At 35.4% G+C, this 11,245-nt stretch overlaps 3 protein-coding genes across 5 annotated transcripts in view; 1 reads left to right on the top strand and 2 right to left on the bottom strand.

Moving 5' to 3' along the window:
• Positions 1 to 11,245, top strand: part of LOC140977690 (protein trichome birefringence-like 43) — a 36,417-nt gene that overhangs the window by 6,268 nt on the left and 18,904 nt on the right. The window lies entirely within an intron of this gene.
• LOC140977679 (ATP-dependent zinc metalloprotease FTSH 2, chloroplastic-like) lies at positions 1,874 to 6,084 on the bottom strand. The gene is made up of 5 exons (XM_073442425.1): positions 5,876 to 6,084; positions 3,752 to 4,943; positions 3,359 to 3,672; positions 2,664 to 2,904; positions 1,874 to 2,338 (listed from the first exon to the last, which is right to left on the bottom strand). The coding sequence occupies exons 2-5, from the start codon at positions 4,931 to 4,933 to the stop codon at positions 2,000 to 2,002; spliced, it is 2,076 nt and encodes a 691-aa protein (XP_073298526.1). The 5' UTR covers positions 4,934 to 4,943; positions 5,876 to 6,084; the 3' UTR covers positions 1,874 to 1,999.
• Positions 6,609 to 10,195, bottom strand: LOC140977672 (protein SYM1). Its single transcript, XM_073442419.1, has 6 exons — positions 9,847 to 10,195; positions 8,289 to 8,444; positions 8,069 to 8,201; positions 7,523 to 7,562; positions 6,928 to 7,069; positions 6,609 to 6,846 (listed from the first exon to the last, which is right to left on the bottom strand). Exons 1-5 carry the CDS (start codon positions 10,126 to 10,128, stop codon positions 6,982 to 6,984), a joined length of 699 nt encoding a protein of 232 aa, XP_073298520.1. The 5' UTR covers positions 10,129 to 10,195; the 3' UTR covers positions 6,609 to 6,846; positions 6,928 to 6,981.

Here is an 11,245-nt window from a genome sequence, read left to right as displayed (position 1 = left end):
TAAAAATACTTCTTAGGTGTTGGAACAGCTAAGCGGCCAAACCCCTGTTTTCTCCAAGGGTATTTTTTTTCACTTGGTTCTTGAGGAATACATTGTTCGGTCTTTTGGCGTCAGGCGTAATGAAACTGGTTGTTTTGGCTTTTAAAATTCTTCCCTTTTCTTCCACAGCGAGATACACTGTTCGATCTTTTGGCATCAGGCGTAATGAAAAAATTGCATGCTATGTCACGGTCAGGGGTGACAAGGCAATGCAGCTACTTGAAAGTGGATTGAAGGTCAAGGAATATGAACTATTGAGAAGAAACTTCAGTGAAACTGGTTGTTTTGGCTTTGGAATTCAGGAACATATTGATCTTGGAATTAAGTAAGCAACTAAGGCTTATCCTATACTCTGAAAATGTTGGTTTTGCATATTGTGTTACTGAGTTTACATGGCACTATAAAGTATCTTGTATTGGACGGTTGTGTTTTAGTTGAGGATCGGCAAGATATAAATTATACTATCTAGGCATCTTAAACGAATTGTGGCTGGTGTCGATTTATGGGGAACTGTTTCTAGTGTTGGTGGCTGGTATTTTTTATGTGGCTGCAATGAGACAGTTGATCTTGATCAAGATACTGAGGGGTTACATTAGCGAATGTTTATAAAAGTGTTTACTTCTATGTGCATGTATGGCTGCATGTGTATGGATCATGTTATTTTATAAAATACAGAGTTAGTGACACAACATCAATGGTGAAAAGGAAAAGAAAGAGCAGTATTATCAGTGCGAGTTGATAATTACCTGCAATCTGACGTTGGTCACTCAATATTTGACGTATCTATTTTCTTTAGGATAATCTAGGCAATATTGTGAAAAATTCTTATATACAAGGTTATGGCAGATAGGCAAAGATTACTTATTTGTTATTCGCGAATCTCTTCAGGTATGACCCTTCAACAGGTATTTATGGTATGGACTTCTACATTGTCTTGGAGCGTCCTGGTTACAGAGTGGGCCGTCGCCGTAGATGCAAGTCCCGTGTTGGAATCCAACACAGGGTCACGAAGGAGGACGCGATGAAGTGGTTCCAAGTGAAATATGAAGGTGTTATCCTCAACAAGGCCTCCAATATTGCAGCTTAGTAGAGAACCGTTGTCAAACCTCTGGCTATTGGCATTATATGTATGAAAATTTTGGGATTCTTTACTCTTTTGACCTAGCAAAGTATTTTTTTTGAAAGATCGTGTACGCTCAAGTTCCTTTTATATCTATAACGTTTCCCAGTTTTCAATTTGTTAATAATGCTCTTTATGTGTGCTTTGATTAACCGATACTTTCTGCTTCCCATGATGTCAAGATTCACGATGCGATATGTTTTCAAAAGAATTCAAGAATTCACGTATCAGTTGCCGACATATAGAACAAGAGACTGAAACATGGTTCAAAAGAGGAGATTTGGACTGTGTTTCGATGTGCGCATATTGTTTGTAGCATCTTTTAACGAAAAAGAAGTTATACGTCCTTTTTTGTTAAATTAAGAAATAGATATTGAGGCTGTGTGGAAAACTGTGTGCACCTCAGAAAATAATGAACGATGGACGGGCCAATGTTGGCGATTCTAGCAGGGGCTACTAAGGTGCGAGGGAGCCAGGTCAAACTTTGAAGATAATTGCTATCCATGGTATTTACAGGGCTGACAACCTTTGATTGAACCACTCGCTAGATATTCAAAAGCGCTTCACCAATTTCCAACCAGTAGCAACTCATCTTAAGACAGACTCAAGCACTCACTGGGGAACAAAGAAGTGAAAAGAAATGATCTTATATGCAGGACTCATCAGTCCATCTCTGCATTGATGACACTGCTCACATAAAATAGAAAAGGCAAATATTTTCAATTTCACTTCTATAACGCCAGTGGGTCTGGGAATTGGTACAAAGGATACAAAATCATTAATATATAAACAAACTAGTGCTGTGCAGTCGAGTTCGATTGTCTTTTAGTGTACATGGTATCATACAGTTACTGTAGCTGGTTTAGGAGTAACTCTATTTTCAACAGGGATTTCAGTGAACTCCGATAACATTGCCCGGAATTCGTCTCCGGTCATGGTCTCTTTTTCAATAAGAACTTCCACGATTTTATCCATCGCTTCACGGTTGTTTCGGATATGGCTCAAAGCAATCTCATATGCCTTCTCTGTGATCCTCTTCACTGCCGCATCAATGTCTTCTGCCAGCTTTTCAGACATAGAATTCCTTGCCATCATTCTCATGATTACATCAGCACTTTGAGCCGATGAGTCCACGAGCGACCATGGACCTATTTCAGACATACCGAAAGTAACAACCATCTACAAGAGAGTAACAGTCGAGTAAACAAAAGAAATAATTTTAAGATCAAGAGTTTTCTGATGTATTAAAGGTTATATATATATATTATATAATGGCTTAGCTCAAATATTTTAAGCTGAACAAAGTAGTTGAAACAACGAGTTTTGATCAATTAGGACAGTAGATCCCATCGTCGCTCTCCCAACAATGATTTTTGAAATGCAATACAGGAAAGGCAAAGTTGGATAAAAATGTATGGAGCAGGAAAAAATGTAAGTTTTTCATTTTGAAGAAGAAATCGTAAATGTGTCCTTGCTAAAAATGAAAGGCCAAAAAGGTACTCACTTGCTTAGCCAATCCTGTAATCTGCTGCAAATCACCAGCTGCACCAGTTGTGACCTCGGGCTCACCAAAAATAATCTCCTCAGCAGCTCTTCCACCAAGCCCACCAACAATTCTGGCAAAAAGTTGCTGCTTAGAAATCAAGGTTGGATCATCAGAAGGAATGAACCACGTCAAACCACGTGCTTGGCCACGTGGTACTAAGGTGACCTTCTGAACTGCATCATGCCCTGGAGTTAGAGTTCTGCATAACAACACAACCAACAAAATGTTAGACAGTTAGAGGTGGCACATCCAAAAGGAGCAAACACGACTGTGAGGGTTAAAAAAAATTGCTTATGATCGGTTAATTTTCACTTGAAAATGTTCAAGAGTATTCCGTGCCACACAATGAAGGGGCCTGAACAGGAACAAATCTAGAACCAGTTTTGTATGATTTATAGCAAGTCACCAACTTTAACTTAAGAAGCCAAATTACAGAACCTTTCTCATGGAAGAGATCCATAAATAATTTAAGTTTTTTTAGAACACATAGAGTAGAAGGTAAAAATATACGGCATCAAAATGATCTAGATCCAAATTCCAATTGTACAAGTATCAGAAAATCAAACACAACAGAACTTCCAATGTTACAACTAACTTAAAAGCAAATAGGATTAATGTTTGCCATATATTTATTTTTATATATCTGCACTTACCCACAGATGGCATGGCCTACTTCATGGTATGCCACAAGACTTTTGCTCTTCCCATCTGTCATGATAGTCCCTTCCATTCCAGCAACTATCCTATCAATTGAATCATCAATTTCTTTAGATGAGATTCCTGTCTTTCCACGCCGTCCAGCAAGAATAGCAGCTTCATTCAAGAGATTAGCAAGATCTGCTCCACTAAAGCCAGGTGTCCTCATGGCTACAACGTCAAGTGATACATCTGGATCAAACTTTTTATTGCTAGCATGAACCTTCAGGATCTCTGTTCTTCCACGAACATCTGGGACATCAACAGTTACCTGCACAACGATTTAAACTGTGCATATTTGTAATCGGAATATTAAATTACAGACAAGACATATGCTATATATATTGTACCTGTCTATCAAACCTTCCTGGTCTCAACAAGGCAGAGTCAAGGATATCCGCACGATTAGTTGCTGCAATTACAATTATACCAGTATTCCCTTCGAAACCATCCATTTCAGTTAATAGCTGGTTCAGTGTCTGTTCCCTTTCATCATTTCCTCCACCAATACCAGTTCCTCTTTGACGTCCAACAGCATCAATTTCATCAACAAATACTATGCATGGGGCATTTTCCTTGGCCTTCTTGAAAAGATCGCGGACTCGTGAGGCTCCAACACCAACAAACATCTCAACAAATTCAGAACCTGATATGGAGAAAAATGGGACACCCGCTTCACCAGCGATAGCCTTGGCCAGCAAGGTCTTTCCAGTACCAGGAGGACCAATAAGAAGAACTCCCTTTGGAATACGAGCACCAACAGCAGTAAATCTCTCGGGCTTCTTAAGGAACTCCACCACCTCCATAAAATCTTGCTTTGCTTCGTCTACCCCAGCGACATCGTCAAAAGTTACCCCTGTATTGGGTTCCATTTGAAACTTAGCCTTTGATTGACCAAAAGTAAGAGGGAAACCAGGTCCACCAGGCCCACCCATTCCTCCACCAGATCGTCTTGAGAGAAGGAAAAGACCACCGATCAAAATTAAAGGGAAAGCCAAATTTCCGATCAAGTTAGATAAAAGCGAACCAGAGTCCTCTTGAGCATTATGGGCGGCAAAGTCTATGTTTTTCTCCCTTAACTTCTGAAGGAGCTCCTGGCTAAGCCCAGGGAGTTGCACTCGCACTCTCTGCACTCGGTTACCCAACTCTGGGGAGATAGCCTCAACAATTGCAATAGTTCCGTTTTCAAACAAATCAACTTTCGTCACTCTACCCTTATCGAGATACTCCAAAAATCTAGAATAGGACATCCTTGAGTTGGAAACACCTTGATCATCAGCCCTAGCTATCCCACTGAAGAGTAATGCCGGAGCAACAAGTCCAGCACTGCCAAGCAACAACTTCAGAAAGCCCCTTCTTCCTTCATTTGGCTTTTCATTCAAAGTTGCTCTGACAGCCAAGGCTTTACCATTCAGGGATGGGAGGCGAGGTGATTGGACAGGACGTCTGCCATAAATATCATGGCTCAAAGTTGTTTTTGAATCACGTATAGATAATCCACTTCCCACTAGACATGCCGATAAACCTGCCATCTTCTTTCTTCTGAAATTCGAAAAATACAAGAAATTATCGAACTCGTTCAAGAAACACACAAAAAAGTAATTAAGAATGATATTATTGATTTATGAGTTATTACTTGTATGCGGGCTCAAGAACCCAGAATCCCTAAACGGAAACGATTATATTATGTGTGTTAACCAGTCGTAATGTTCATCCTCTAAAGTTAATACAGACTTCAAGAACTCTGGTTGATATACAGAATGATCATTGAACTTGAGTATCAAAGCAGTGACCAATTATGCAACGAGTATGATAAGCGATACCGGTGGTGAAACTTCCTCATAGAGCTATAAACAGTTATCATACTCTTCTTAAAAAAATAGAATGAAGAAAATAAAATAAAAAATAAAAACAAATCAGAATATCTAGAAGGATTATTTTGAACCAACATTATATCTAATTAAGCATTGTAAACAAAGGCGGGAATTACCAGTAAAAACAGCATTCAGTTATTTCAGATTAAAAATTGCTATTTCAACTAAAATTAAATCTATCCTATGCTAAATTCCTGACACGTCCCGATATTTTATGCTCCGAAAAGAAGCACAAAAAATATACAATCAGAAGAACAATTTACATACTGGAAATTATTAAAGCCCTCTTAATCTCAAAACCTACTGAAAAAACTACTTAAAACCCACCAAGAATTAGCAGGGGAGACGGGGTAAACCTTAAACACAACCAAACTAACCCGGCTGTACAAATCCAACCTCAGAACCGAACCAATAACAGTCAAGAAAGCAAAGATAAACCAATAAAAACACTGGATTCACATAACAATATAGCTGAATGCTTAAAATTGTTGAACTGAACTAAGAACAATCAAACAACAAAGGTTAACAAAAAAAACCCAAAAATTCTTAACAAAATCAATAAAGCTTCATGTTTTCATCGCACAAGGAATAGAAACATACCAAACAGGAGGAGACAATTGAGGTTGGGAAAAGAGCGATTGAGCTTGAAGGGTGGAACAGTGGAGAGGAATGGAATTTAGAGGCAATGGATGTGGTTTGGAATTGGAAGCGTGGCTAATTTTTCTCCCTTCTCATTTTGTCATTTAATGCCATTTTCAGTCGGATTTCAGGACGTAAATCAGTTGCTTTACATCTCTAATCACAGCTAATTGTTGGTATATCTTTTTTACATTTCTCATTTATATTTCTAGAAGAACAGACAAAGTTATTTCTAGTTCTATAAAAAATATATTTGGTTTAATGTAATAAATATGGATAGGATAAATCTGTTACAATGAAAATATCCTTATTTTCTTTTAAAATTATTCAAAATAATAACATAATATAATATAATAGTTAAAAGCATTTACTAATTTCAATTAAGAGAAAAAATGACAAACAAAAATCTTTGTCAAAATTAAATTTCCCAATATCTATACATGATTAATTTTAATTTCTTCACTTAAATAAAATATATTTAATTACTAAACCATTTCAGAAAAATTATTTTTTTATTTAAACTATTTGTTTATTATATCATTCTATATATCTGCACCTCGTATTAAAAAATTCGTGTATTATTAAAATCATAAAAACGAAAGAGAATGTTGAGCATAAGTCTGGACTCGGAGTTGTGAACTTGGATAACGTTCGTTCAAATTGTTGATGGCCCGAGACATGTAATGAAGGCCATACCTGAGTTGCCAATAATAAATTATATTTGTGTTCGCACAAAGAACGTCTAATGTAAAAGTCGTGAATGAATTTTGTAGCAACATCCGACAAGAAAAAGTAACTATTCAAAATCTGATGTTTGGCTGGCCAAATCGAAACCCAGTTTTGTCGTGAACAAAGTTCGATTCCTGACAAGATGGGATTTTCCCAGGCACCCATCGTTTTCTCGTCCAAAACATACAGTTTCGGCTTCAGGCCTACACAATAATGAAGTAAGAATGAATAATCAAAGAAAGTGATGTAATTTGGTGCCCATGTTTCGACTTTTGAGAGAATACCTGATGTTTAAACAATCACGCAGAGGACCAGGGATCAAAAACTGGCAGCAGAAGTCACTTGTTTATGGTAGTGGACAAGTAGAAATTCCAAAATACGGATGCCATTGACATGAAAGCAACACGTGCTTGAAGCGGGACTATCCTGTAAGTTTTAACATAGCATGTTATCTTAAAAATTGGCAACTCAAGCTCAAGGAAGAACTAGAGACAAATCCTCGTCCTTTTCAAAAAGCTGTGGTCTTTGGTTATCTTGTTATGTGTACTGGTGAAGGCAAAAATGAAGACATGCTCAAACGAATTCAGACAAGAGCTGTCTCGATTGATATTTGATTCAAAGATGATTCAAACTCAAGTTTGAACTGCAGTTGTGCTTGGATGAATGAATTTGAGATAATGAATTTCAAACCAATTGATTTCAAATTCCTTGTCTTGCTTGGAGCAACATTCAAGTAGATTAAGCTATACAATTTCAATAGTGTTTGTGGTAAGTGTCATTTTAAATCTATCCATCAAATCAAATCCATCAATCTAAATTCAGCCTAAATTTTTTTTCCTAACATTTACTTTTGGGGTGTGAAAGGAGAAAATAACATACCCAAAATTCAAGATGCTCACGGGGATCCAGAACCTGAATCCTATATTGAAATATATAGAAATTAATGATAATATGAATCCAAAAACGTAAATTCTAAAAAAATTATCTCATGTACTAATACATAATTTTGTAACTAAATGATATAAAAATCACAGTGAAACTAAAGCTACACGTTAGTTGAGTCAATACGTTAGTTGATTCAATCAACGCATGGTTTTAAGATTGAAGCCAGCTCCAACACTTTCTACTCAAACTTAACCACCCATCTCTTTACTTGAGCTTTAGTTATGATGATCACTTTATGTGGTTTTATTCAAATTACAATTCTACCTTTGATTTTTCATAAATAACGTATTCCCACAATTAACTCTCAAATGATGGAAACACATTTTATTCACTATATTGTTTTATCCTAAGTTCCAAATTCACTATCGATCGAGATCAAGTGAGTAGATATGTCTTCCGAGCCGAGATATACTAAAGAGCTACTCAAGTTCGAGCTTGACTCCATTGCATTCCCAACTGAACCTACAACAAGGTTTTTACCAGTGAACAGGGTTGGGAGGGCATCTTTCTCGTATTTATTAGGAAGCTCCTCAAGCTTCCCTTCCCATAGTTTACTCCATGCAAAAATAACAGCTATAACACTTGGACCTAGAACAACTTGGTTCAATAAAACCTGCAAATAAAAGGAGTTGGATGAAATAGCTCAAAACTATTTTTCGCATTGCAGTGCTGAAAAATTCCAAAGCATTGATATACATACCTTTGTTATCAGGTTTTGAATATTTTTCTCCGGTAAGCAACAATCAAGTAACTGATACCAAAAGAATGAACCAGGTCCATAGAGCAGGAAGCCATACGAAATCATCCGGGTTGCTCGGATCCAATCATGTTCAGCCAATAGTGTGCTTATAGTATTCTATGGCAACCAAAAGGTTGAGTTAGATGAAAATTGAATATTGGAACAGTGTAATACAAGTTAAAGATCATAGTCAATACATAAGATAATTCAGAAACTAATGTTCAATGAAAATTTTCAAACAGTGCCAGTATGTGATACACACTATGTTTGGATATATTTTGCAGAGGAAAGTGAAAAGGAAAGAAAAGTAAATAATTTTTATATCATTGCCTTTTTCCTTTCAAGGTAAATTAAAATGATAGTTCTAATTTAAAAATAAACGGATATATGAAATTATAAAAAGTGAATGAAAGGAAATATATATAATACAATTTTCTCCATCATATACTCCTTTACTATCAAAAGACGATGTTTTTTGTAGTGTTGCCTATAGTTATTAAGGGTGCATGGTGCACCAAGGTGCTGAGGGGTCTTGGAGCCCATGTCACGCGCTTATTAAAAGTGATGCACATTGAAGGAAAAATAATGATATATATCAAACAATTCTGAATCAGATTCAAACATACTGAACAAAAAATAAAATTAGAGCAACTAATTAGTAATTAGTTATAAACTATTAGATACACATTACAAATTGAATTTAAGCCAATAAAACCCAAATAAAATGCAAACAAATGTATTAAAATAATAAGCTATTAAATTTCAGTCTATTGAATGGTCAGAAATTTAGATTTTAAAGATTTACTAAAAAAATATGAAAATAAATGAAAGGAAAAAGAAATATCACACTTACAAAAACAAAAAAACACAAAATGGGGCATGGACTAGTAAGGGAAGTAGTTTATTGTTCGAGGCCCGCCTTTTAGATATCAGTACGCCCACAGTGTCTCCAGGTAAACATGCTCAGCCTTTTTAAGCCTCACGCTCAAGTGCACCTTAACAACACCGGTGTTTCCTCTAATAAAATCCAAAACTCAGACATGCCTAACATAAAGAGTAAGTTTTGTTCTGCCCCCTCCAATGGATGCAAAAATCCCTGGGTGGCGAAGAATAGAATAGCTAGTTAAGTAGATGCAGAGTCTATGCATACAAAAAAGTCCGGTTTTATATTGATGCAGTAGAGCTACTTATTTTAAAAGTTGTCAAAAATTAGCCTCCCAATTGTCCATGGATTCCTTCTGATATCTTGACCAAACTTTTCATTAACGTCAATAACTTTTATTGTGGGGGTGTTACAGCATTCAAAACAGATAGACTGCTCGATAATATATGCATACACAAATGTAATAAACCAAGAAAAAAACTCTAAAATATGCTTAATCGTCCAGCATTGAAATATCTATAGGCGAGTTCAATACATATCAGCACAAATCTTCAGAAACAACAAACAAGAATTCAAACATTTCCCATTCCGATGAGAGAACAAATTCATTCACACCCACTAACATCTTATTCTCACCTTGAAATCCTGAGAATGGGATACGGTATCTTTGTTCGTGACCCATCGATGGCGGAGCTGCGCTATGGTGTCGCCGGTGAAAACAAGCGAAGCGGAAGTTGCGGCTTGCTTGACTGGGAAACGGTAAGAGGAAGAAGCTCCGCCACCAAAGGAGTCTCCTGACGAAGAGGGCTTCGATTCCCTGTTGCCGGAGGTCCTCTTCTTGCAACGCCTTCTGTAAATGCCATCGTAAAAAGGCCCCATTCCCCATATGCCACCATTTCCACCTGCAGTGGCACCCATTTTTCAGAGATTTGTCGAACTCAACAGATGCAATTACAAAAGTAACTGACGATCCCACGGTGGTGCAACCGACTAACTTAAATAGTTACCCTACTTTTCTATTTTTTAAGAATTCGACTTATTATTATTATTTTGTGAATTTGATTTCCATTATTTTTTGAATTTTTTTTAAACATAATCAACAATACATGTGTTTTTAATCAAATAAAAAGATTATAGTAAAAACGAGAATGCTTAATTTACGCATATACAATCTCTGTATATAAACAATCTCGTTTGTTTGTCGATGAAATAATATTTCTTGACATTGTCCCATTATTTTTTTGATATTTTTAACCATAAGAAAGTATTAAAAAATTAAACTAGAAAAGTTCATATCATACATCCTTAATTTTGTAAAAAAGTAATTACAATTACGTATTACCATTCGAATTGGTCAAAAACTTGGACACAAATCTAACATACATATAAATATACCACTTTCATTTGTGAATTTTCTTATTTGTCCTTGTTCATTTATTTAATTTAATTTAAATTAGCAAACAAATTAATAGGTTATCTTAAATGTTTTTTTGCAATTCATTGTCCATCTTAAATGTTTCCTAACTTTTATGCCAAAAAAATTTATTTAATTAAAATTTCTTGTTAATTTAAATTAGCAAATTAAATTAATATGTTTTTTTAGGAGTTTTTTGTAATTCATTGTCCATCTTAAATGGATTTGGACATTAATACACATTCCTATTTCTTTTTTAAATTTTAGGCCAGAAAAATTATTTNTTATTTAATTAAATTTTCTTGTTAATTTAAATTAGCAAATTAAATTAATATGTTTTTTTAGGAGTTTTTTGTAATTCATTGTCCATCTTAAATGGATTTGGACATTAATACACATTCCTATTTCTTTTTTAAATTTTAGGCCAGAAAAATTATTTATTTACATTTCTTAGTAAAATCTAACATCTAACATACATATAAATATATCACTTCTAATTGTGAATGTTTTAATATACCCTTATTCATTTAATTTAGCAAATTAAATCAATAAATTTTTAATGGATTCTTTTATAATTTATTGTCTATTTTAAATACATTTGGATATTAATGCATGTTGAAT

Source organism: Primulina huaijiensis, chromosome 1 (assembly GCF_012295235.1).
Source record: "Primulina huaijiensis isolate GDHJ02 chromosome 1, ASM1229523v2, whole genome shotgun sequence".
In the NCBI taxonomy this organism is placed as follows: domain Eukaryota; kingdom Viridiplantae; phylum Streptophyta; class Magnoliopsida; order Lamiales; family Gesneriaceae; genus Primulina; species Primulina huaijiensis.
This window is presented reverse-complemented; position numbering and strand designations above follow the sequence as displayed.